This window comes from Halichoeres trimaculatus, unplaced genomic scaffold (assembly GCF_033239565.1).
Source record: "Halichoeres trimaculatus isolate MK-OKI-2021-1 unplaced genomic scaffold, fHalTri1.1 fHalTri1_scaffold_12, whole genome shotgun sequence".
Taxonomy (NCBI): domain Eukaryota; kingdom Metazoa; phylum Chordata; class Actinopteri; order Labriformes; family Labridae; genus Halichoeres; species Halichoeres trimaculatus.
This window is the reverse complement of record NW_027437190.1, coordinates 5,673,432-5,701,017: the sequence shown is the minus strand read 5'-3', so window position 1 is coordinate 5,701,017 and position 27,586 is coordinate 5,673,432. Positions and strand designations below refer to the sequence as shown.

General features: G+C 40.0%; 1 protein-coding gene across 6 annotated transcripts in view; it reads left to right on the top strand.

Moving 5' to 3' along the window:
- The window catches only part of ubr5 (ubiquitin protein ligase E3 component n-recognin 5), a 49,596-nt gene that overhangs the window by 1,171 nt on the left and 20,839 nt on the right, over positions 1-27,586 (top strand). For all 6 annotated transcript variants that reach the window (XM_074682790.1, XM_074682788.1, XM_074682789.1 and 3 more), the window contains exons 2-27: positions 7,969-8,013; positions 8,112-8,193; positions 11,293-11,369; positions 13,026-13,145; positions 13,657-13,939; positions 14,349-14,508; positions 14,621-14,770; positions 15,540-15,751; positions 16,001-16,117; positions 16,237-16,347; positions 16,525-16,679; positions 18,606-18,723; positions 18,894-19,078; positions 19,514-19,623; positions 21,058-21,170; positions 21,328-21,474; positions 21,602-21,713; positions 21,833-21,987; positions 22,078-22,275; positions 22,537-22,747; positions 23,001-23,127; positions 24,397-24,548; positions 24,952-25,047; positions 25,520-25,643; positions 25,742-25,839; positions 26,084-26,241. In XM_074682790.1, the coding sequence (XP_074538891.1) occupies positions 7,969-8,013; positions 8,112-8,193; positions 11,293-11,369; positions 13,026-13,145; positions 13,657-13,939; positions 14,349-14,508; positions 14,621-14,770; positions 15,540-15,751; positions 16,001-16,117; positions 16,237-16,347; positions 16,525-16,679; positions 18,606-18,723; positions 18,894-19,078; positions 19,514-19,623; positions 21,058-21,170; positions 21,328-21,474; positions 21,602-21,713; positions 21,833-21,987; positions 22,078-22,275; positions 22,537-22,747; positions 23,001-23,127; positions 24,397-24,548; positions 24,952-25,047; positions 25,520-25,643; positions 25,742-25,839; positions 26,084-26,241 (3,616 nt within the window). The remainder of the gene's footprint in view (positions 1-7,968; positions 8,014-8,111; positions 8,194-11,292; positions 11,370-13,025; positions 13,146-13,656; positions 13,940-14,348; positions 14,509-14,620; positions 14,771-15,539; positions 15,752-16,000; positions 16,118-16,236; positions 16,348-16,524; positions 16,680-18,605; positions 18,724-18,893; positions 19,079-19,513; positions 19,624-21,057; positions 21,171-21,327; positions 21,475-21,601; positions 21,714-21,832; positions 21,988-22,077; positions 22,276-22,536; positions 22,748-23,000; positions 23,128-24,396; positions 24,549-24,951; positions 25,048-25,519; positions 25,644-25,741; positions 25,840-26,083; positions 26,242-27,586) is intronic.

The window sequence follows — 27,586 nt, the reverse complement described above, 5'->3', positions numbered from 1 at the left end:
GAATTTTGGTGTTGAAGCAGCTGCAAGAAAAGTAAACAAGATAATAAATTAGAAATAGAAATAACAAATAAAAGAGGAAAGTTCATTAATTTGGACAAATTTAGTACAGGAATAAAACGCACACCCACGATTTTATTGTGCAAATACAGCTTAAAAGAAAAAGCAAAGGGTCAACAAATACAACAACACAAATAAGTAAAATAGAATAAAGTTGTTAAGAGCTGCTTAGTTGCTTAATAGATAGATAGATGATACTTGGTTTAATTTGTTTTCTTTCAATAGTTTTGATTGTGACAATGTCAAGTCAGCTGTTGCTATAAGAAGGACTGGGTAATTGTTTTCTGAAGAATAATTGACATATTTAACTGTGACAGACTGGATTAGCTAATGCTGCTTTACTTCAAGGCTAACTTTGTGAAAAAACTGTTTCCAGAGACCTTCAAACCAAGTACAAGATAACAACATATTGTTTTTTTGTACCATAGAACTGTTAGAAACAGCCTTGGTCGGACATGCATGAAAGCTCTGTTTTATCTGCGGGCTGTTTGGTCCCCGAGCAAGTACACCACTGCATGCCAAATCCACCATGTGCTGCTGAGTGACCCTCTCCTTCTGCCTTATGTAGAAGATTGCAGTTGTCAGACCTAGTGTAAGTGCTTCTATCTTGGTCCAGTTTGACCCAGTAACAGGAACTGGCATGAATATCAAGTGGGATTTTGGTGTCTTTGACTTTTCTAAGGCCTGCCAAGAGTGTGTGAGGAATAGATAGACTGTATAATATATGGATATAGTCTCTGTGAAGTCACCTGTCTGTTTCTCATACAGACTTTTGAAGCACATTGCTGGTGGGGGCCATATTAGAAATGAGGTGGGCTTTGATCCTCCTCACTAACAGCTGACAGGGTGTCTGCCTGTCATTTAGATGAGCTGTGCCTCTGATTGGGTAAACTGGAGATCTTACTCCTACAGTGTGTGCTGTTTGTGAGATCAGCCATTCAGTCATTTATTGTACCAGGCTGTAAACATGTTTACTAATGCTATAAAAATGGAGGGATTTTTGGTTCGGTGTGTATGTGGTTTCCTGTACCTCCAGCCTCAGTAGACACTTGACGAACTGCAGTTTTCCAGAGATTGCTGCTCAGAGATTTTGTATCTCATGTAGATGAAAGATAATTGGTTTACCATTTTTTTTGTACTGTGTGCAACCAAAAACAGATTTCTCACTAAGACTAGGACGATGTGTTTGTCAGCTCCAGAACCAACAGAGGTCAGTGTGATGACAGGGAATCAGTAGTGTAGTGTGGTGTAGTGTTTCTGGGTCTAGTTCCTCTGAAATCCCTGTGTGTGCCTCTAAAGCTGTGAACCAGTGTCCAGTATTTTCTTACTCCTCTCATCTTTTCCATGTCTTTTTCATCCCCTGGGTCAGGATCCTGGTCAGACTTGCTGAAAGTCTCTTGTAGGCGTGTCACGATAACAAATTTTGCTAGACGATAATTTTCCAAAATATTATTGCCGATAAACGATATTATTGTCAATATTATTTTGATTTTCTTTCCATTTTTTCATGGATGTAATTATGATAAATGGGATTATAAAAGGAATACACCATATCAAAATCAAGAAACTTTAATTTCTTAAGAGTATTTAACTGTAATTAAAAGGTCAGGATCTTTTAAATGAAATAAAAAAAACAAAAAAAAAAAACAAGAGAAAAAAAATACAATGAAAATGAAATGGACTCTCTTTTAGAAAAAAAAACATGTCAATGAAAATAATTAATACTTATCAAAAACAATAAAACATAGACCCTGTCTCTAAAGAAAAAAAAACTCCAAAAAAAAACCCCAACAACAATAAAAACTATAGCCTAAATAAAAAGGAGTTTATACAGTTCCTGAATTGTTTGTAACATGTACTTTTTCCCAGTCAATCCGTACTGTCTGTCAAACATTTTTAACATTTCTGGCTTTCAACCGTATTAAAGGGCTGCATTTCTTTGGCAATGTATCTGTCTTTGAGCGCCCACCATTTGGTGCTTTTATTTCTATTTACTTTTCTCCACTTTACCTCCCCTTCTTCTTCTTCTTCGCCACTATTTTCAAACAAATGCAACATATCAGCTCATTGGTGTTCATGAGCTCACACTTTGTTCATTTTGATAAAAAACGAAATATTCCCACACTGGGACTGTGGCAGGCGGCTTAAGAACTGTATCTTTTGTGCCATCACTCATATTAGCATGTTTCCTCCTTACCCCTCAGGACTCTTGCTTCAGCTCTCTCTGTGTGTATGCGCGAGCAGCCCCGTCTTCACCCCAAAGATCGCATTTTTGACAGATGCTCATTCCGCTATAAATCTGCTATAGAACCTATGCACCCCGATGTTAGGAAAGATAGACGTAGTGAGCCATCTTCTCATTCAGCCTCTTTGGTGAAAAGAGAGGAGGAAAACAAACATGCATGCACGTGTCAGTTTATCGAGGCTGGCAAACTTACAAAGGATGTTTTTATTTATCGTTCGGTTAATTGATTTACTGATTATCGTGACAGGCCTAGTGTCTCGGGTGCAAGAACAGCACTGTTTGTCAAACTCTACTATCATCCCTAGCTGTGTCTTTCCGATGTCCTGAACTTCACAACGTTGACATACAGGCAGGCTTAAACTCCTGTAGACATACAGACCGATGTTTCACACTTTATCTGATTGCTTTTGTAGACATGATGTGAGAATGTGCACAAAAAGTGTTTCTGTGTGTGTAAACTTTGTTAACCTCTTAGGTCCTTTGCTCTCCCATCAGCTGACTGTTAGTATGCTGTTTTTTGTCGCATGACAGACTAAACATGTTCAGAGTGCAGTGTGACCAACATGGACACTGATGAGTCTGAGAAATGATTACAATTGTATCTCGGTTATTATGCCTTCATTAATTTCACAATATTTTTTTAATGTTTCTCTCCTCAGAGCATTCTGAATTCTAGAAACACTCTACTTGTATAGTGGTGTATTCTTATGCACTATTTTTTTCCTTTTGTAAAAGGGGAAATATTTAGGCCATTTGCAGCATTCCTTTAAAGATGCTATGAGGAGGATCTGTTTTACTTGGACTACCTTATCACCTTCTGGCCTGGAGTCTCATACCCACCATCATGAAAATGACTTTTAGCGAGGTGTGTGTTTGTTTTGGAATTAAATAGAGATCGTTTTGGAACACATTTTCTTTGTTCAAGTCAGCTTTTTACCTGATACAACACGACATGGTAAGATATTTATCAGTACAGCAACGACGCGCTACGGTTTGAAACGCGACATCGAGCAAACTGCTGACTGTGGGTTGGAATCAACATTAGCACAAACAGTTTAGCTCTTGTGTTAGCCTTTAGCTTGGGCTGTATCACTCTCCTGTTTCTCTTTCTTCTGCTCTTCTGTCCTTTTTCTGTCTGACAGTTAGGCTCCAGTGTCCACCATCACTACAAAATTAATCACAGAAATCGTTTCCAGTAGAGAAAAACACAGATCTCTCTTCTCACTACTAAACTTCTTCAGCTGGCATGGTGTTGTCATAGAGACCTGGACGTGCTGTTAAAAAATCCAGTCCTGCTCAACGCAATCGGGAAGCTGAGAAGTATAAATGTAAAACAACCTGTAATCAATAATATTGACACTGATAATCTCATTTTAAAGTGTGGATGACAATCAGGCATATATCTAGAAGAAAGACTTTTGCAAGATCTCTCAGAAACTCTTCACAGCCCTTTTAAAAACATCAGTCTTTTCCAACTTTGTAGATCAAAATGTATTAGAATATATTTGAACTGGTTATTGTCTAACTATCTCCAGGATAACATAACAGAAACTACAGTTAAACTGTCTCCTCCTCAGCAGTGAGGAGTGAGGATTTAAAGTTGCACATGCTGTAAGTTTCTGTCAGAGTTGTTGGCACAACAAGTCAAATACCTCCAAACTGCTGAGCTGCAGTAGTTATCTTCATACATGACATTTTATCTGCCTACTGGTGTTAGTACATTCACATGGCTGTTGAGGAACACAGAGGAGCATAGAGCTGAGTTGAATAGATCTGCTCTATAGGTCTGTGAATATTTGTGGCAGTAACTTTTAAAAATGTGTTTATTGTCAGTGTGTAGCCTTTTCCTCAGGGGTCTCTGAGGTCTGTCAGTGTGTGAACCAAAGTTCAGTCTGAGGTCTTTGGTAGCAGAAACACAGACAGCTAAGTGGTATGAACCATTCCTCCACAGGTTACTTTTCACACTGCGCTTCCAGTCATGTAGCACATAAACAAAACTCATTCAACAAATTGTTAATTTTGACCTTTTTCATCATCTTTAGCAGTTTGAGCTGCACCATTCCCACTGAACCAGACTCTTTTTGGTTAAATACAGCCACTACCATATGGACTTAATACAGTTGTAGTGAGAAATGCAAACATGTTCTTCATGAAAACTCATCAGACTGACAGGGCCAGGGGACAGTACAGAAATTAGTCGGAGATGACTGTCTTGCACTTTGGCATCACGGGTAAACTATGCACAAATGTTACTCTGTCACCTTCACCACTTTTGAGAGGGTAATGGTATGTTCCCATTCATGAGAACACCATCAGAGCCACGTTAGTCTTTCTCCTTGCTGAGCTGGTCTGGATTCTCTGGTCTGGATGGCTCAGGCAGTTGTTGGTCTGTGGGATGAGAGGGGATCTGTTTGTGGTGTTGAACTGTGGGCTTGGAGTGAAGCTGACAGGAAAGAAGGCTGTTGGGTTTGTGGATCCTGGCTACTTTCAGTGGGGCCCCTGGTTGTGGTAGTTTTCCTTTTTAAACAGCCACTCTATAACACACATGTACATAATAATCATCTAAGATGTGGTTTAGATTTTAGGAAAGAGGATATGAATTTTTACTGCTTTGTCCAGACTGAGAACCACAGTTAGCTCTGATTAAGCACAGACTTTTGCCATGACAAATGGTAACCTTGGGTCACTTCTTTGAATGTGGAACTTTCCAAGTAGTAAGAGCTAGATTTGCTGATGAGATACATTTTGAGTAAACAAATACCAACCCCATAAACTTATGTGCTCCTACACTATTATTCTGTGGCTTTTGAGGGGAAAGTGTTTAGATCTCTTTTCCATCTTGTGTTTTGAGAAAATAATCTCTTATGGCTCTAATTTAGTCGCGCAGCGCAGGGGGCGCAAGCCTGGCGCAGCCTGCACAGTGTTAATTTTGTGCTGCTCACCGCTGTGTGCTGCCAATTTGACAATTTGGTAGACCGTCTGCGCAGAGATGGGTGTGACTGCGCGCCAGGGGGAGGTGTCAGCAGATTCATGTTGGCGCAGTGACAATTTCGTGCCAAAAACAGCGCAGAAAGTGCGCTGAAAGCTCACCAGCTCCAACCTGGTCTATTCTCGGCACAAAGCGGAGCGCACCCTCTGCAGCTGTAATTTGGTGACAGCTGTAATTTGATGACAGGTGCACATGTCAACAAAGCCTCAGAGGCAGGTTTCCAGAGTGTCAGGAACATTTTAATGCAATAAGCAATCACAGCAATCACTATTTAATGTAACAGTTTGAACCAGCATATACATTTATATCTATATTAACTGTCCCATCACATCTGATGTCAGATTAAAGCCGTTTGTCATAATGGAAAGTTAACCTGACGGCAGCTGGAAGTTTGATGCACATCTTACAATTAAACAATAAACAGCCTTAACATCTGATACTGAGTATATATCTGGTTCTCTCATTTCATTTAATTCAAAGAAAAGAGGGAGAGAAAAGATGAAGAAAAAAGAGAGAAAATAAATGTTTGTCACTCAGGATTTACCCGTGATTTCCCATATTTCTCTGTTTTAGTCTTTATTTTTAACGTGATCTAAAAAGATGGAGTACATTATTGTGAGGAGGATGAGGTGGAGACACTGGGAGAGTATACAGTATATCACCAAAGGTTCTGCTTGGTGATGACAAACCAGGAGTGCAGGTGGATCAAAAGTATTCTGAATGGATAAGCCAGCTGTGTAACTGTCTCTTCATTTTGTTCTCCTATTAATGACAAAGGAACAGATTAAATCTGTCCCGGGAGCTGGCCCACACGGTGACGTGCTTTGTGTCCTCCGATGTGCCCCGCTGTCCATTCTCCTGCTGCAGGGACGATGTTCTTTTTTGGTTACTGTCGTTTTGTGGATAATGGTGCCAATTTCACTTTCTAAAAAATAGCTAAATTTCATTTTTCTTTTTCTCACCATCACGGCCCGATCTATAATGCATCATGTCGTCATTGATTGATCCCTTCCTTCAAATTTTCTTCAGGAGGAGAGGACCACCAGGGTTCAGTTATCTTCATATCAGTAAATAGAAAGCTTTTTGGCACGTTACTTTAGTATGCAAGTCACCACGTGTCCAGATGGTGTATTGGCAGACAAAAGGATGAAAGTAATTATGATAACTATTCCCTCACTACTTAACCTGGACAGATGTGAAAGAACATAAAAAGGGTGGGATAATTTACTTACTTTTGCATGAAATAAGCTCAAAACTGACCGTATGTAGTTTTTTAAGGCAAGGACGATATGCTTTCCTCTCAATTCTATTCTTTTACAATTTTTGGGGTGCCAATTTGTTTTAAATTGCGATTCTTTGATTGTTCAGATTTTTGAGATTTTTAGTTAGCCTCTTTAATCAAGAGCCCCCTAAAAATGCACAAGAATCTGACATCTCAACTTTTTCCAACCCTACTTTTAAACAAAGACTGAAATAAAGAACTTACATTTGGGGGATAAAAAATGATGTTCGAACAAAAAATCACTATCTAAAGAAAAAAACTTGTTACACTTCCTCTAGAGTTCATGAAGTTTAATTCATGAGGATGAGATGTGATGCAATTTCCCTGAAAACTAATACATAACTAATACCCAGTGTTCCTGAGACATCATAAACGACATTATTTTAATGAGTTTGGAAGTTCGTGATCAGACATGCACTACATAAAGGCAAAATGATTAATAAATAATCCAATAATGACTAATTTTTCCAGTGAAGTGATCATTGGGTTTGAAAACAGGACACAGAATAAACAGAGTGCAGGTTTTCTTCATGTGAAAGTTGTTATAAGACAGGCTAAAAACACAGACGGAGCACTGTAACTGTTTTATTTTATAAAAGTTATTACAGCACACGTGAAGAAACACAATCAGCTGTTAGCTGACTGATGACCCAGCAGTGATCGGCTGACGCCAGCATCATCTAAAAGACGTGGCTTAATGTGACAGGTTGGAGGAGAAGCAGGTTGCTATAACAATCACGCCCTGCTGCAGAAAAAAATTGGTTTTCCTTCCAGACTTGAATTGTTTTGTTACTATTAAACTTAGTTGTGGTCTTATCTGTCAGCATGCACTCAGTCATGGGTCTAGCTTTAGCTGAGACCTACATGTTTCTCCCATTTATTAGAAATAGAGATGAGTGCCAGTCAGTTTTGACTAACTGACAAAATGATTTCCCTGAAATCAATGATAGAAACACAGGGTTGGTTGTTATGAAGTGATGAGTGTGCTGTTTGAGTGATGGTCAGCTGTTTGGTTGCATTTAAGGCAACATGTTGACATAAAATACCAATAAAGGCACCTTTTACTACCAGAACTGTCCATTTACTCAACAGGACATTTTCAGTTCTGACCAACAAACTGGTATGAAAAGATCTCCACCTCTTGTCTGTGGAGAGGCTGTGTGATACTGTCTGCATGGCTGGGATAGATTTCAGATACATTTAAATGTGGACAAAGCTGTGTTAATAGTTAATGTTTGGATAATACCTAACAGAACAGTGAGATCAAGTATTGATGTGATCACTTTCTTATTCTGATCAAATGAGTTTCTCCTGGCAGCGCTGAATTTAATTGCACACTGAGTTATATTTATTTAAAGGGTCCTCCGTCTCAAATAATGTCTTCTTTTTTTCCAGGCTCCGGGAAGTCTCAGAGAAACTCAACAAGTACAGCTTTAACAGGTACGTTTCTGTCAACATTTTGTGAGCTACTGAAAATTAATTTCATTTTAAAGTGTGTTTCATTCAGTCATCTATTTTCCCTCTCCACTTCCTTACAGTCATCCACATCTCGGTCTTTTGGAGCAGGAAACCTTGAAACAGTGTGTTGTGGGTCCAAACCATGCTGGATTTCTCCTTGAGGTAAAACAGACAAACAGTCTAAGACTAGTTTAATTACACCCTCAGGTTCAAGATTGTGTGTTAGCTCCACTACTGTGATACCAGTCCTTTATTTACCTCTTTCTCTGGATGTTTGGATTGATTGGTTTTCTGACTGGTGTTCTTGTCAGCTAGATATAAATCAAATGTAAATAGCCAACCAGACTCAAGGAAAGAAAACATCAGTGTTAAGCAGCCAGTATGAGTTGATGGACGTGGGAACACGTAGTCAACACAAAACAGAACAGAGACAGAAAGGACAGGGATCTGGTTTGTGTCCGGTGTTACACGGCTGTAGATGCTGTACACATTAAACAGTGACTTCTTCATTGTATTTTTACAACATATCCAAGAAGGTTAAGGTAGGCGACAGAGACAGACACTCCAGACAGGTGACGCAACCCACCGTATTTTGTTTTTAGTCATTTATCTTGGAAATGGTTCCATCAATAAATTCATGGTTGGCGAGGAACACAAACAAATAAGAGTCTCAGATATAATTTTTTTCTGCCTAGCAGTTTATTTTTAGCATCTAGCCCGACATTTGCCATTGAAGAGATTTGTTAAATAGATTTCTAACAGAATCTGCATTTTTACAGAGCTTGAAGTACTCTGCATGGTGCCAGATTCCTGAATATGGACATTTATGAAAAACCCTGTTTCATTAATGCAAAACATTCATTTACTGCAAGTCTGGCACTGACAATGTGGGATACATATTCATACAGCAGCTCTGTATGTAACTCTGTGAACTTTCGCAAGATCATGTGCAGTGCAGATCAGCTGAAGACGCATCTGTCTGGACCAGTGCTTCTCCTCACACACTGTACCCTGCAGGGCAAGGGAGACTACTGTCTGATAGGAGACTGTTTCATAACTTTGTCTGACATATAACCATCATAACATAAAAAACTCAGTGTGAAGTTAGTTACCAATCAGACACTACTAAACTGATCAAAACTACAGTAAAGGAGCATCAAATCGCCTGTTTCAGCGTGTTTGCCCTGCTTCAACATGACGTCTCTGTATCTCGGTTTAAGGAAATGCTAACTGTTAATCTACTTTCTCAGCTTCTCATCAGCAGATGCTCACTTAAGCTAATGTACTTGCTCTGATCTATTAGCCCCACAGTGTTAAGTAATAGTGTTTTTTAACAGGTGGTCATTAGTTCATGGTGCATGGTTTAATTCTGAGGGGTTAAACAGGAGATATGACATCATTGTGTTGGGGGCACAGATGGCGAGGCGTGGTGGATAGAGTAATAAATTGATAGACTTACGTTGCGTACCCACTGAAAGCGTTGAGAGCGAATGTATTCGCTAGACGCTCGAGTTTTGACGCTGGTACAAATATGCAAAAAACGCTCGCCGTGGCTTCGTTGCACGAAAAGTCCGCCATCATCATTTCATTGTTGAACATAGCTCCGATCACCACCATCGCTGCTCTGTACCTGCTGTGGAGAAGTCAGCTGCGGGCTAGGCGCAGACGTCAGTACTGGATACATGCTACCCTACGGAGACGGTGTGAGCTCGGTGAGTTCCACCGTCTCTTGTAGGAGCTGCGTCTGGACGACGGCCGGTTCCAGCGGTACTTCATGCTGACTGTTGCCCAGTTTGAAGACCTGCTATCCAGGGTTAGTGCCAGGATCTCCCGCCTGGATACCAACTACAGGCGCTCCATTCCAGCTACGGAGCGCCTGTCCATCGGTGACGATCTCCACGCTGATAGGCTGTCCCGGCGCGTCAAGACGCTCGCTCGCTCGCTCGAAAAGTTCAATTATTTCAACTCAAGCGTCAGCGGTGAGCGTTTATCCCTGGAAACGCTTGCCGCTCACTGCTCAACACTTGAATGCTTGACGCCGCTCTATGCTCGCCCCGATGCAGCGTCAATTCACGGTTTTAAATTGACTTTGTATGTAATATCAACACACGAAAAATTTGCGACGCTTTCGGTGGGTACACTTTGTTAGGCCATGTCCACAATTAGCTGGGTCCCACAGTGAACCGCAGTTTTACATCACTAAAAACAATGTTCTTTAAATACACCAGTCAAAGTGAAGATTTTTGAAAGCTCCAGTCACATGGTATCAAGTATATACACAGTTTTTGCTTCTTAAACGTCTCAGCTGAATGACTGGGGTTCATTCTCAGTGGCTGGGACGGGTTTCACGTCTGGAAAACACTGCCATGTATGGTTTTGGCATGCTTTGAGAGGCACTTATCAACAGATTTTTCTGGTTACGTGGACAAAAGTATTTTTAAAAACGATTAAAGGAGTATATTCGTTTTTTAAAAATACCCAGCTACGTGCGTACAAGGCCTCAATGCACTAAATTTACACTTTTAAGCTTTCTTGTACTCTTGGTGCCTTGAGTAAACTGGATACTATAGTAACACAATATTGGTTAATAAGGTATGAAAGGGTCAAGAAATACAATGAAGACACAAAATATTGTCTAGAAATGGGTCAGCATAATAATATCATTGGCATAAATTAATGGATTAGTTTTCTTTCTGATATATAATATGCAAAATATGTACATAATTTTATAAAATAAAAATAGGTGTATTTTTATTTGGATGAAAAGAAAATTGAGTCATATGATCAACTTTTTTATTATTTAGGTCTTTTGAGTTAATCTTTCCTGAATTTGCCTTTGGGATAAATAAAGTATTTTTCATTCATTTCATTCATTCACCAAGTCTAGAGTATCATCAGAAATACAGTTCCAGCCTGTTTTGTATTAGTAGCATGATTGTTACTGCAGGGTGTCCCATAAAACCAACCATAATCAGAATGACAAAGAGGAGCTGATAAGAAATGGATATACCAAACAGCAAAGCAGGTGCTAGTGCTTAGCTTTACAACTACATCCTGTTGTTTTTCCTCCAAAGTCACATTTCACACCTGGATTTCTGCTCTTTATGAGTCAGGACTCTGGTTTGTTGGTAAATGGAGTGTGTTTGTGTGTTTGAGTGTGTGTCAGGCTTTTGTCATACAGCAGTGCTGTCTGGTAGTCGATCCTTGGATGTTTGTTTGTCAAATGTGTGACCCCAGAATCAATGTGCTCATCTCTTTCAGGATGGACGTGTGTGTAGAATCAGTTTTGCTGTCCAGCCGGATCGCCTGGAGCTCAGCAAACCTGATAGCAGTGATGGGTGAGGCATACTTCATGTCATCTGTCATGGAAAATATTCTAGCTTTAGCACTTGGATAGCAGATTCTCTTGTGGACATGTCCAGTAACAAAAACACACCAAATATGCTTAAATTCATTAATTTAAGTGTTCCCTTTGGTAATATTTAGTAATGTACTCACACTTTGAAAATACTCTAGAAGCTTTTTGACCGATCAGGAGTGAGTGTTGTCTCAATCACAGACCTCTCACCAAACCCCTGCTGTGACTGGTGGATGATGGTATTACTTTTTTAAGTGTTACCTGCTCCATGCTGTTTAGAGCCCTCGCCCTGCAGGGTTCTGTGCATCACTGGAACACATTTGTTTTGTAAAAGTAATCATAGTTTTTTTTTCAATCTAAAACCTCATCAACCACCAAGAGGGGACTCTTATCTTTTTCTGTAACTTTCTAATTTGCTCTAATGGTGCCACTATTGAGAGGAACCTGGAGTCTTTCTGCTCTGTGTTTGCCAAAAGAAGTATGGCCAATCTTTTGTTTTTAAATTTTGCAGGTTTTGATATGAAGCTTTTTTGTATCAATTTTTTTGTTTGTGTGTGAATGCATCCACAAATATGTGAACTGATCCACAAATGTGTAAGTGAATTCACAAATGTGCAAACTGATCCAAAAATGTGTAAACAGATTTTCAAATTTGTAAAATATTTACAGACATGTGCACAAATCCTCAAACGTGTAGAATGTTGCAAAAATCATCTGGATGCAGACAGCCAATCGGGAGGACCGCTTCAGCTGTTACAGATGATTCGTGTGTATTTCCAGGTCTTTTATAGAAAACACTTAGTCTTAGACTGTATTTGCAAATCAGTCCACACATTCGTGGAATTGTGCACACATATGTGAATATGTGCACATTTTTGTGGATTTGCACACACTTTTGTAAATATTTTACACATTTGTGGATCACTTTATCACATTTGTGAATTGACTCACACATTTTTGGATCAATTCACATATTTGTGGAAACATTTACTCACACACACAAATAATTTTACTACAGCTTTACTATAGCTCCATACTTTGACAATTGGCAAAACATGCCCTGTATAACTTGAGGTTTTGACTTGTATCACATGGTTCTTAGTTTGTGCCAGCTCGGTGACTGCTGGTTGAAATCCGTCTCTCTGGACTGATGCGTATTACTATTGATGCAGGATCCGTGTTAATTTGAATCTTTTTTATTATTTTGTTGCCTTTTGTTACAGACTGGTTTTAAATAACTTAATGTGAGTTGTAAATTTGTTTTTATCAGACTTTTCACTAATTTTGGTTAAACTTTGAAAGTATTCAGTTAAATGAAAACTTAAAGAAGGCAGCAGCAGCCCCATCCTAAGGTCTTTTAACTCAAGGAAAGCCTTAAAGGAGGAACAAATTGCAGCTGATTATGATTCCAAAAGGGTGTTGCCATGCTAGTCTCCAAAGTTTCCCCTCCTGCGCAGTAAAAAAACACCAGAATAAAATGACTAAGTTCAGAAAATGTTTCCTGAACCCTGAAGGGGTACAGTTTGAGATTACTTGGGGTGGATTAGTTTCTGTTCACCCTGCTAATTAATGGAAGTCTTTGGTCCTGTCTTGGACTTCTGTAGGTTTGTAACGATCTCCCATCTTTTGTTTTCAGTTCAAAGTTGAGCAGTGGTTCAGGGACAGGAAGGAGCTCCAGGCCAGGCAGGACTAGTGATCCGCCCTGGTTCCTGTCTGGCTCTGACACACTTGGCAGACTGGCAGGCAACACCCTTGGGTAAGTTCTGGTAGGGTTAAAGACAAATTGCCCTAAAAAAATAAACTGTTAATGACCAAATTAGCATTGAGGCAGGGGTGTGATTCTAGCACAATTCAACATCCTAAAGAAATAATTTAACGGGCGCTCTGAACGCCTTTTCAATATGTGCTGACTAAGTGACATCAAAATGAGAGGCCATTTTCTTCCATCCACCAAATTGGCAAGATGTAGTCATCAACGGCTGGAGGACTGAATGTGTTATTGTTGCCTTAGTGGGCCCTCTTACAGTTAAATACTGAACTGAAATTTCATTAGAGCCTAAACTCTCATATCATGTGATTTCATTAAAAATATGCCTCATTTAGTTTCTGATCTAATGAATGCTGCTGAGAGCCTCATCTCTAATGTCACACAGTCACAGTTTCTGAAGCCTTGGTACTCAGATGTTTGTGTGTTTTCAGTCCGCTCTGTCTCAGTTTTTCATTCTGGCTGCTGTTTCTGATCATTGCCCTTCAACTGTTTGAAACAGGAGTCGCTGGAGCTCTGGCGTGAATGGAGGTGGCGGAGTTGGCAGTGGGGGAGGAGCAGGGGGAAGCGGAACAGGAAGTGGCAGCAGTGGAGGAGGAGGTGGTGGTGGAGGAGGAGGGGGTGGAGGCGGAGGCACATCAGGGAGGTCTTCGACAGCAGCTCGTGATTCCCGCCGACAAACCAGGGTGATCCGTACAGGAAGGGATCGTGGCTCGGGCCTTCTAGGGAGCCAGCCTCAGCCAGTCATACCAGCTTCTGTCATCCCTGAAGAGCTAATAACTCAGGTACACATCTCCACACTAGTCAGTCCCGATAAAGATTTCTATCATGTCAGTATCTTTCTGTACTAAAACAAATTTTATAGTGAACAGTGTACTTTTAATGGAAACTTTCATTAGATGCATATGTTGCATCACAGCTTCATGCACTGTGTGCAGTTTTAGAGGGCAGCAGTGCTGAAGGCTGGAGACTGAAGGTTTTCTGCAGTAATTACAGAATCAGTGTTTTTCCCCTTTATAATGAGCTTCTCTTCATCCATGCTATCATCAGTGGCCTCTGCTGTAAGGGCAGTGGAGAAAAACCAGACATCATTTGGTGGAAGTTCCAACTCACTCAGTATCCCAGAATGAGCAGTGACAAATATGATTAAATTAAACAGGCTAATGTTTTTATCTGTTTTATATCTTCACTCAGGCACAGGTAGTTCTTCAAGGGAAGTCCAGGAGTGTTATCATAAGGGAACTCCAAAGGACCAACCTGGATGTCAACCTCGCAGTCAACAACCTGCTCAGTCGAGATGATGAAGATGGAGATGATGGAGACGACACGGCCAGTGAATCTTACCTTCCTGGAGGTGAGACGAAAACAAATACAGAAAACTGGTTTAGAAAGAGAACAGCTCACACAAAACGATGGATGTTAGGGCCTCGTTTGATTCAATTGCAATGGTTTGTGTCTGTGTTCAGAGGACCTGATGTCCCTGTTGGACGCTGACATTCACTCGGCTCATCCCAGCGTGATCATCGATGCTGATGCCATGTTTTCTGAAGACATCAGCTACTTTGGTTACCCGTCGTTTAGACGCTCTTCATTATCTCGCCTGGGGTCTTCCAGAGGTAAGTTGAACATCATACCTCTGACAGGTGAAGGTAGGGCAGGGTAGGAGGGGGGGTTAGTTCTAACGTTGATAATAACTTATTTTGTTTTTATTTAAGATCTACTCTGAAGTTATGAGGACAACATTTTTATTTTTTTTGTACTATTTGTTTTTCTTGTAACAAAAGGAGAAGGTTGGTCTAATGTCTGATAAACTGTAATTAAGTCAGTAGAGATGGGTTAACAGTGCTAGTTCTCTTCCCTCTTTGCTAAAGGTTCAGATTTAGATTTTAGATTGAAATGTGACCTCAGCTTTAGGTTTGAGACAAAAGTTTCTGCTTGTTTTCTGGGGATTTTTTTTCTCTCTCGTCTCTTTAGCCAGGTTTCTGACTTGTGGTTAGGCTGACAGACTTGACATGTTTGGTGTTGTATGATGCATGTAGTACAAACTGTGAGCTCTCTGAGAAAGGCCCGCTAGGACCACTTGTCTTGACAGAGAACCATTGAGGCAGTTCAATTTAAAACCCCCTTTTAGCCCACCTGTAGTCCACATGCATGCTTTTGTTTCCGTCTCCTATTTCCTCTGAGTCTCATTTTGACATGAGTTCACAAACTGACTCTCCAAACAGCGTAATTTAAACTCCCACTCTTAATCTGTAGTGCAATTCTCATTTGCATTACAGTGATTTTGAAGAATCTCTTTCTCTCTATTCTTAAAACTATGTTGACGGGTCTTTCCCAGAGAGTGGCTTACTCCTATCCCACTGGTGTGACCTTATTGCATACCAGTTCTCCTTCTTCCCTTAGAGCGAGACTCAGAACTGTTGCGTGAGCGGGAGTCAGTATTGAGGTTACGTGAACGCCGGTGGCTTGACGGGGCCTCGTTTGAAACAGAGAGGGGCTCCACCAGCCGTGATGGTGAGCCAAGCTTGGATAAGAAGAGCATCCCAGTCCAGAGCCCTGTTTCCTTGGGAGAGGAGCTTCAGTGGTGGCCTGACAAGGTAGGAGACGCCTAAAAACAGACTTCAAGATTTGCGTTTTTTTCCTTTTGTGAGTTTAAGTATGTAGTAGTGATAGTTTGTTAATACTTATTTAGAAAAACACAAACTTTAGCTTTGGTCTTGCAAATGTGTCTTAGTTGTATCTGTGATAGTTTTCTAATGGTCCAATAAACCCATCACAGAGGATGCTTTGACTTGTGCTTCATGGGGTTAGGGTGAGAGAGTGACTGTCTATGATTTACTTTCCAGGATGGGGTGAAGTTTGTGAGTATTGGAGCCATGTTCTCAGAGCTGGTGGCTGTGAGCTCCAAAGGGGAGCTGTACCAGTGGAAATGGAGCGAACCTGAGCCCTACAGGAATGCTCAGGTAGAGGATTTACTCCTCATGCACTGTACTTGAAGCTGAAAGAAAACACACGTTGTATGGTACAATTTGGAATATTTGTCATCTAATACCTATGTTTTCTTTTTCATTTGTCCCACAAGAATCCCTCTATTCATCACCCGCGTGTGTCCTTCCTAGGCCTGGCTAATGAGAAGATCACCTTATTATCTGCCAATAGCATCAGAGCCACTGTGGCCACAGAGGCCAACAAGGTGGATACTGATTTTTTTTTTTTTTTTTTTTTCACTGTTCAGCAAAGTGTACTTGTCTTTCAGTGAAACCATGTGGTTGCTGGACAGTTTTTCCAAATGTCAGATTTTAAGTTAATGTACAGCTCTTTTTAGGATGAATCCTTCATTAACACAGTCTTGTGACGTCTTGTGACGTAGGTGGCGACCTGGGTGGATGACACACTCAGCACAGTGGCCTCTAAGCTGGAGCACAGTGCTCAGGCTTTTCCTGAGCTGCAGGGGGAGCGCCTGATGTCTCTGCACTGCTGTGCTCTCTACACTTGTGCACAGCTGGAGAACAGCCTCTTCTGGTGGTAAGGGGGTGATTTCTATAGAAACAAACTTAAATTGGAGTGTTAACATTTTGTTTGTCATGATGAGATTGGCTTTTTTTGAGTGTGACAAATTTTCTGTTGTCACATGGCTCTCAGAAAGCTTTTGGTGTTTCTTTCCACTATTATCAATGGATAATTGATCCACTATTATCTTTTAGAAGGTGTATTGTCTCCTTTACGTGAATTACTGACATAATTTAGTCAAGATATATTCATGTATCACACAGTAGCATACCCTTAAAAACACCAAGATGACTCAGTATAGAAGCATAATTCACCACTTTTCTGCTGTCTGCCATAAATAAATCAAACAATCCATCCATTATCTTTACTGCGTATAAGTCACAGGGGTAGAAGCCTGTCCCTGCTGTCAGTGGATGAGAGGCGTGATTGGTACAGAGCTGGAGATTGTTGTCAGGACCATCCATCATAGCTAACAGATGGTCCAGTGTCATCCTCTGTGCCACCATCATAAATGTTTCCAGTCTGAAGACAATGATGAGCCTCTGGAAAGAATCTTTCCTTCTTTCTCTGCATGTAATTCAGACAGACTGCATGATGTTGAGATCTGAGCTCCTTGGGGGCTGCATCATCACTTCCAGGACATCCTTTTTATGCTAAAGATAGTTCTTAATGACATTAGCCGTCAGTTTTGTTGTTGTCGTGGTGAAAAAGTATCCTCCGGTATTTCTCAGCAGTGACAACACCTTTAATCTTCACCAATTCGACAACTTAATGCAAGGAACCTCCAACATGCTTCACTGTTTCCTGCAGACACTCATTACTCTAGTGCTCTCCAGCCCTTTAGTGAACAGTGTTCTGCTGACAGATATTTCACATTTTGACTCATCTTTCAAGAGCACTTGTCATTTTCTGCTCCTCAATTCACCCAGTTGTTAAGGTGCAGAGTTATGTCTGTTGTAGGGCTGCAGCTATCGAATATTTTAGTATTTGAGTACTCTACTGAAAATCCCATCGATTAATTGAGTGATCGGATAAAATACATTTTTGTTTAGTTAAAGAGCAGTTATTTTTCAAATGAAAATTTTTCTCTTTAAGAAATAGAATTTTCGGATACAGCATGTCAATAAGAGCACTTGCTTTGGTAGCTCCAAAATTTGTAAACACACTTCAACACATTTTTTGTGCCTTGTTCATCTCATCAAATGTTGTGGACCCAAATGGCACCGTTTCGTAGAACGACCCATTAGTCTCCAAACCCCAGTAAAGAAGCTAGATTTGTTGCTTGTTGCTATTTTGTATAAGAGCTAGCTTGAGGGGTCTGAACACTCTCTTGATACGGCCTCAGCTCTATTTGAAATACCACTCTTTGATCTTTTTTACAATTAAATGATTCCTCGAGGCGGAGAAAATTACTCGAGTATTTTTTGTAATCGAGTACCTTGAATCATTCGAGGAATCGTTTCAGCTCTCGTCTGTTGGTCTTGTTTCCATGTTGGAGGTTTGGGTTTTTGGCTGCAACTCTTCCATGAGGACAACTTAAGTCCAAATTTCAATTTCTCCTTTGTCAACGTCGATGATCCTCAATGTTTCTATGGGCTTCTTCTAAAGAGCCCAGTCTGCTTTAAAATCTTTGTCTGCAGTAGAACTAGCTTGCGTCTGACCTGTGGCATGAAGCTGTCTCCATATGTCTGACCTTGTTAGGAGAGTTTGTTAGTTCACTCCTGTTTGGTACGATCAGTGGATCATACACCTGACTGTAATCTAACAAAATCTTACGAACGACTTTGTGCCGGTGTCCCTTTTAGAACTGATGCTGGTCTGAAAATCAAATATTGATTTAATTTATATTTTATTTTGTTGTATATATTGTGGGTTCCTGTGTGTGTTACTTCAGGTAATGGTGTAATTGTAACTGACATCTTTACTTTTGCTTTTCTGCAGGGGTGTTGTGCCTTTTAGTCAACGGAAGAAGATGCTTGAAAAGGCCAGGGCCAAAAATAAAAAGCCAAAGTCCAGTGCAGGCATCTCCTCAATACCCAACATCACTGTAGGGACACAGGTAAGACACAGCTCTCCATAGTTTGGCTTTTGCCTCAATATTACTGTGTAGTTACAGGTTTGACATAAGTGTACCACATTTGTTTTCTGCTCTCATTTTTCCTTCATGGTATTCATGAAATGTTTTCCTTTGGAAGTCCAGAAATGAGTTTAAATGTATATTCTCCACAGGTGTGTTTAAGAAATAACCCCCTCTACCATGCTGGTGCCGTGGCCTTCTCTGTCAGTGCTGGGATTCCCAAAGTGGGAGTCCTTTTGGAATCTGTCTGGAACATGAACGACAGCTGCAGGTTCCAGCTACGCTCACCAGAGAGCCTAAAGAACATGGAGAAGACCACAAAGATCCAGGAAATCAAGTCTGTATTTATTTTCTCATATGAAGAAAAAAGACTGTGTGTTTGTATGAACAGTGTGGATGTGTGTATTAAATTAAGCAGGCCATCTGCCACTCTAAACATGTACATTTTCTTTTTTTTTTTTTAATTTATTTATTTTTTCATTATTTCTTTCTTGCAAAACGGTGTCTTGGCAGTTAATCTTGTACCATTAGAAAGCCTGTTTATTTCCCTTTTGGCGTAAGCAGAGAAAATTTGGCAAAGTTTTCATGGGTACAACCCAAAACATCATTTAAAAAAACTTGTTTTAGACCAAAAAGCAATGTTACAACAAAGAAATACTCTTCCAAACACGTGTGCACACTCATTGTGCAGTATTTATTGATTAGATATCATTAATGTAATTTTACTGGAATATAGTCCTCCTGAAATTAACCTCTTTATTTTATCTTACAGGACAGAAAGCAAACCAGAGCTTGTAAAGACTGAAATGGGTCCTCCTCCATCTCCAGCTTCTACCTGCAGTGATACCTCTTCAATTGCTAGCAGTGCTTCACTGCCTTATAGTATGTCAGCTTCTTTCATTCTGTTCCTCTCTTTAAACAAATCATAGATGTTGCTTGTCTTGCCTGTCTTGTTGGCAGAAAATCTTTTCTTCAATCCTCTCTGATGTTAAAACTGATGGATAGATAATAAATAACTTATCAGCAGCAAGACACTTCCAATGAAACCACTACTTACAGTGAGCACATCGAATATGCTTCTTAGGGCCTTAAAAGTAAAAAAGTGACCCAAAATGTATTTTTAAAAAAGGTAACAAAGACTGAAATGTAATAACTGGTTGATAGTGTAACAAAAGTGCTGTAATAAAAATGTAATAAAACCACCAAAAATGAATTTTTTTACCCTGTTGTAAAAAAAAAAAAGTGACATTTTGGGTTTTTGTCACATTACGCGCTTTAACAAGCCTTATAAGTGCTTTTATAGAGGTTATAAGTGATTATTTCTCAGAACTGATACAAATGTTAATGAAGTGTAACAAGCAGTGAACATGATGTCTTCTGAGAAAAATATCCATAAACATCATGGCTTGATTTAAATCCACCCATAGCTTGTTATGAATGTTGGGTTTCACAACACTTTATAATTCCAGTTTTTTTTTCAGCTATGAAGGTTCATAGAGACCTCAGTGTATTAAATGAAGGTTTAAATGCTGTCATTCTCAAAAGGAAGAATATCTTATTAATACTGACATACTATGCTATGCTATGCAACTTCAGGAGCTTTAAGTAAAATGACAGTACTGTATGAGCTCATCAATATTAATATGATCTTATAACACATTAGTAAGAACCTATAAGCAGAATTTAGTGTCTGTACGTTTCCAAATCATTTAAAAAGCTTAGTAAACATTTCACAGAAAAAAATTACCTCCCTGTTTTGCAGTCCTGTGTACGACATGCATTCACATATATGCTAAGATTAAATTAAAGTGGGACGTTTGCCATTAAGTTTGATCATTTCAAGTTTGATAGCTATTTTGTACACAAGTGGTAAACTGCAAAACAAAAAAAAACCCTTCAAATTCTGACTCTTTGACAACACCACACCTTTGGTATATAAAAAAATCAAATAATAAGGTTTCATTTTCAATGAGTCCGCAATGCACTGACTTCGAGTTTGTCAGAAAAACCCATCGGTGGAGTTAGTAAACAAATCAGACATGCATCTGAAAATTCTGGACTTCGTCTGGTCATGATTTATCTTTTATGATTTATGGTTATGCTACTCCTTATTAAACTGTAAACAATGTCTAGTGCACAAAAGCACCAATCTGTGGATGCATGTCCTTCAACACTTTCCTGCAGAGTCTGGCTGCATAATGCAAACTTGTCTATCAGTTACCTGATGCTAGGCTGGGACTCAGAAGTTCCTCTTTATAACTGAACACATGTGCTGTGATCAAAAGACCAAAGCTCATTGTGCTTTATTTGTTTCAGAGCGCAGGCGTTCCACACCGGCTCCAAAAGAGGAAGAGAAGGTGAATGAGGAGCAGTGGCCTCTCAGGGAGGTGGTGTTTGTGGAGGATGTTAAAAACGTCCCTGTGGGAAAGGTTGGTACAAGTGTGGTGATGTCTTAAAAATAAAATGGTTGTTTTTAGTCTCCAGCTACTCTTTGATCAGCTTTAAACAGTGATCCTGGTTCTGTCTCTGTATATCTTTTGTACGACTGCTCAGTTTTTCACCATTACCCTTTATATTATGTCCTAGGTGCTTAAAGTGGATGGTGCATACGTTGCTGTAAAGTTTCCAGGAACATCAAGCAGTGTGAGCAACCAGAACAGTTCAGCTCCCATCGACTCAGACCCCTCATCACTGTTACAGGACTGTAGGCTGCTCAGAATAGACGAGCTCCAGGTATGGACTTTGATTGATTTAGTATTTCCCTTCTCAAAATGTTAAACTTGAACCTATCATATTTTTCCGTGTGTGAGCAATGCAGACACTGACTCTACCTCTGTCTCATTCATTCTGTTCTTCACAGGTGGTCAAAACTGGGGGGACTCCTAAAGTTCCCGACTGTTTCCAGCGAACGCCTAAAAAGCTTTGTATCCCAGACAAGGCAGAAATATTGGCTGTGAACGTTGACTCCAAAGGTGTGTATAATTATATAAAGGAATACATCATAGACTTCATTTATTTCTCAATGGTTGATTTATTCTGTCAAATGTTGTATTTCTTTTTTTTTAATATTTGTAACGTGTCCATCTTTCAGGAGTCCACGCAGTCCTAAAAACAGCAAACTGGGTAAGGTACTGTATCTTTGACCTGGCCACGGGCAAAACTGAACAAGAGAATAATTTCCCAACAAGCAACCTGGCCTTTCTTGGTCAAAGTGAGCGCAATGTGGCAATCTTTACTGCAGGACAGGTAAGAAAATCTTTTTCAAAAGGTGGTTGATTTATTCTTTAGCTTTGCTTTATACGGTTCTTAAAGTTCTTGTGATTTTATTTCCCCCAGGAATCTCCAATCATCCTTCGAGATGGCAATGGTACAATCTACCCGATGGCCAAGGACTGCATGGGTGGAATTCGAGACCCTGATTGGTTGGACCTTCCTCCTATAAACAGCCTTGGGATGGGGGTGCATTCTCTGGCAAATCTGCCCTCGAACTCCACCATTAAAAAGAAAGCTGCTATCATTATTATGGCTGTTGAGGTAAACATGATCTTTTAAATACAAAATGAAGAAAAAAACAATCAGACATAGAGTTATGCTGTGCCCCTGAGAGTAGCGACTTTGTTTTAACTTCCAAAAAGGAAATCTGAACAGTGCCCTGGTGTTGTATTTTTGCTTGATGTGTTTTTTCTTGTTGTGACTATAAATCATTAAAGAGGCCCAAGAGGAAATGCTACTCAAGTGGAACAACAAGGACAACTGGGTGTGTGGTTTAAACCAATCTCTCCGTGTGTCTTTCAGAAACAAACACTGATGCAGCATGTTCTGCGTTGTGACTACGAGGCCTGTCGTCAGTACCTGGTGAACCTGGAGCAGGCCTTCCTGTTGGATCAAGGCAGCCAGGCACTCGGTGCCATCTTGGACCACCGCTGTGATGGAAATCGAAACATCCTCCATACTGCTGTCTCCGTCTGCTTTCCTTTTAGTAACAAAGAGACCAAAGAAGAAGAAGGTGTCTATTGGTTCAAATCTTTTTTACACATACCTCTTCTATTACAACCTTGAATGATAATAATAATTATAATAAATATTGTTGCATTATAGCTACCATTTTTGTGATAATTGTTTTTTTTTTTTTTTAAGATATGTATTTATGTAAAAAGTTGGAGGAAACTTGAATTACTCTATGAATTTGCTGTCCTGTGTTGGATTAGAGTAAGCTGATGTTTTTTTCCCAGAAGTGATCATGTTGTGTTCTTCCATAGAAGCTGAAAGGTCTGAGAGGAACACATTTGCAGAGCGTCTTTCCGCTGTGGAGGCAATTGCAAATGCCATCTCTGTGGTTTCAAGCAACAGTTCTGGGAATAGGACTGGGTCATCAAGTAGCAGAGGGTAAATAACTAGTCATTTCTTTAAGTGCCACACATTCCAGTAATGTACAACAGACCACAGCCTGTAACAGCACCTTAGGGCTCTTCACAAGGAGGACTAGCTCAGCATCAGTCTGCAGTTTCTACATCTTTCTGTCTTTGTTCATAGAGAATCATAGTCATTCAGACATTGTAAACCCCAACAGGGCCATAATAGAGATCTGCTCCCACTAAGCTCTTGTACTTGTACACTGAATTCTGGATCAGCATTATACTGGTGCTCTAGCATTAAAGGAACACAGTGTAAACACACTAGGATCTCTACGATCACACTCACTCAGGCATGCACCCACCCTGCTGTTCTGTACTACCGACTTTCATGATCTGCACCGTCATGCCTCTCTTACTGCATCCATATCGAATCAGACGCAGAATGACTTCATCCCACTATTCTGCCCTTGATCACAGATTGTGTTCGTCATAGCAGCCAAGTACAACAGGAGTGTAATTACACAGCCCTGCATAGGTAACAGGACAGACCCAGACAGAGAAGGGGATAGGAAACAGAAAGATAGAGGGCAACAAGAATCTTTTGACAGGGTCTCTGGTTCACGAGTGGTTTGACTCGAGGATTGACACAGTTGAAGTTAATTCTTTGACCCGTCTGTGTGTGAAGGCTCTTGATACTCTGACTCCAGACTCAGTCTACTCCTTGTGAAGGTCTTGAACAGGTTTTTCTTGAGTCGTCTCCAGGCTGTGGTTATCTCTGCTGCTTGTTCCTCTTATTTACCTCACTTTTTCCCTCCACTCATCTCTTTACTAATCTGCTTGGATCCAGCACTCTGTGATCAGCCAGCTTCTTTAGCAGCAACTGTTTGAATCCTACGCTCCTTGAGAGGAATGTCGGGGCTCAGGAAACCTTTGCAGGTGTTTCTAGCTAATCAGCTGATTAGAGTGTGACACCTTAAGTTTAGAACATTAGGGGTTTAACAGTCTAGGTTGTTCCCCACAAGGTTTGCCCTCGAGCAAGCAGCCCAGGTTCAAATCCAGCCTGTGGCCTGTTTCCCACTCTATTCATTGTCCTCTCTTTGCTTAAAGCCACAAAAAGCTGCAAAAGATAACTTGAAAAAAGTTTAGAGCATGAAACTTTTCCACTGTCTTCTAATTTTTTTTAAGAAACTTAAAAGTTATAATTTTAAGAGATGCACATGAATGTGTTTGTGTTTATACATTTATGTGATGTTTGATATATTTTGTCACCATTTGTTTAAAATATTTTTTTTCCCATCAGTCTCCGTCTGAGGGAGATGATGCGGAGGTCTTTAAGAGCAGCAGGTCTCGGTCGTCACGAGTCTGGCCAGGCGTCAAGCGACCACCAGGACCCTGTTTCTCCCCCCATCGCCCCACCAAGTTGGGTACCTGACCCCCCACCCATGGATCCTGGTCAGTACATTTTAATTAGTGTAATTAAAGTTATAGTTTTCCTTTTTAGACATGCAAGTGGGAATTCAACAGCCTTTAGCTAATCATAACATCACCTTTAAGAGTTGGATGTGTTAAGTATTCAAGCCAAAAACTCATTTCTTTCTCTGCTTTCTTTGGTTTTGATTTAAAATCTGGTATTTTGTCCTTTCGCTGTTTTTTAATTCGTAAAATATCCTGTCCAGTTTGTATCAGTTTTTTTTCGGTTGAAGTTGTGAATGTTTCATAAAGGTGAACAGACTTTCTGGAGTGAAGGTCATGTTATGTGGTTTGCCTTAAAGCTGAAACTTTATGTTTCTTTTCTGTCGAAAATCATTGTGACACATCAGAGTTGTGATGTAATATTTTGTTTTTTTCTCAACAGATGGTGACATTGACTTTATTTTAGCACCAGCTGTGGGTTCACTCACGACTGCCTCGACTGGGCCCAGCCAGGGACCAAGTACCTCAACCATCCCAGGTAAGTCTTCACATCTCCCTTATAGACATTAAAGAAGAAAGGGGCAAAAACTTCTTAAAGAAAACCAATAATCAATTCAAACTTTATACAATGTTTTAAATCCCATGACTGTTGTAGTGTGTTGTTGGGACTGTTAGTGTCTCATTCTGTCAAAATACAGAAAGCTGGATGTTTTGACGTTACCAGTTCAAAGACATGTTCATGTGTCGGTGCAGAGCAAGTGATCTGAAAAACAGAAAGGTTATCGGATTCAGAGACATAAAGAGATGTCTTCAGTGACGTAATTTTGTGGCTCTTTCCTGTGGAAAAACAAGCTGGTTCTTGGAACGAGCACCAGCCTTAAAATAGGACCAGGGCCAAGACCTGTGGAGACTAGTTCTGTCACTGTAACCTCAGTTGTACTCAGCTTCATCAGCTTCTTCGTTGTTCTGTTCTTCAGTCTAAAATACATATATTATCATTTTGTACACAGGGCCATCCACTGAGTCATCTGTGGTTGAATCTAAAGACCGGAAAGCCAATGCCCACCTTATCCTCAAGCTGATGTGTGACAGTGTCGTCCTGAGGCCACACCTACGAGAGTTGCTCTCTGCCAAGTATGATTGTTGAAGCCCCCCCCATGCTGTTTTACATTAAAAATCTGCTGTACACCAGTTTATACGTCTAACTTTTGATGCACGTAATTGTTTGACAGGGATGCTCGTGGAATGACCCCCTTTATGCTGGCAGTCAGTGGAAGAGCGTATCCTGCAGCCATCACCGTGCTGGAGGCTGCTCAGAAGATGGCTAAGAGTGAGTTAATGAGTCCTCCATGCTGTCATGACTGGTGTGACGTTAGAAAACCACAGATGAGAAATCAAAACTTCTTAAAGCTCATTAATTACTGCCTTTGTGCTATTTTGGACAGTCAGAGATCTTATTTTTAAACCTGCTACCAGCTAATGAGTGAAAAAAATCATAAACTGCATTTCTATAATTGAATTTTTCATTTACACAGTTAATTTAAATGTTTGTTTCTCTGATGTCTTGAACGCAGTGGGTGATCAAAGCATTGCAGACAAGGAGGACTCTGACTCTGTGTTCATGGAGATGATTTGTCCCCTGGAGACGAACCCAGATGATTCCCCTCTCTATGTTCTCTGCTGCAACGACACCTGCAGTTTCACATGGACCGGAGCAGAGCACATCAACCAGGTCAGCCCTGAACAACAACATCTTGTTGAGACCACTAAGAACCAAGAAAACTTATACAGAATGTTAAAGATCACTATCAAGCTCTTTCTGTTAAATAAAGGAGGTATTTGACTTGCATCAAAGAAGGTACAGACCTTCTGATTTATGTCTAATTCATACTTTACTAAATAAGCAAAGTAAAATATGAACAGCAGTCACCAAAATGAGAACACGGGTAAGGCAAACAGTCTAGTATGGAGCATGGAGTCTCATAAACCCTCGAAATGGCCCCAAAAACAGTGATTTTTGCCCCTTTTTTTGTTGTCAGAGAAAAGGTCTTGACTTGGAAAGACTATTTTTTTAAGCAAAAGGGAACCTTGTGTTTTTATTATTGAGCTAATTTGTATGGTGGCTGAAGATCTTTATCAGTGAAACAGACTGACAATGCAAAAATGACTCGTCTTTACAAAACCAGTAACTAAGTCAAAAGCAGTGCAGACACTAGCCACGGTTACACGAGTTTTAGACTTTCTGAATGGAATCTTTCTAAATGACTTTTCCAAAAACAATAGTATACATGGAAAGAAATATTCCAATCTCTGGTCTACATGCGGCACTATAATGAAACAGAATAATCAATGGGGCATGCGCAGAGAAATGTAAACATCACGTGATGTATCAAAGACGGAGGACGACAGGTTTTTTTTATCACGGTATTATACTCCGTCATGCGAGTTTTTCGTCCGTGCCACTCTTGAAATTATGTTAATTTCTTTCAAAGTTTGCATCAAAAGCAAACTTTCCTCCAGTGCTAACTGCACTTTTCTTTCAAAATGAGGTGTATACAAAGGTTAAATTATTTCCATTTGAGCAAATAAACCGAATGCAAGCGGAATATTTGGGTCCATGTATACGTGGCTACTGTTAATGAGAAAATCTGCTGCATAGACACCAAACATACATCTTAGACGAAGCAAAAAACACTTTTTGATTTGTCTTCACATTATCCTGCTTTTCACATTGCCACATGCAGAAGAAATCATTTTTCACAAAATATTGATTCAATTATTTGATTTAATAATACAATTCTGCTTCTACTGAAACTCTGTAGTCCTCTTTGTTTGAGGCAACCTCACATTTTACTAATTGGGAAACAAGTTACCATCCCTGCATGTATCAGTATCTTATCGAGCGTTTCTGCCAGGTGACTAACGAAGCCCGTGTTGTTTTATTTTCCATTTCTTTCATCCTTTAACAGTGCTGCATCTCAAATCTCATTCATCTGACTGTGTTCACTTCATTTCCTGTCAAAAAAACAGAAATACTGTTGCTGTCAGATGCTGCTTTTTAACTTTTTTTTGACTGA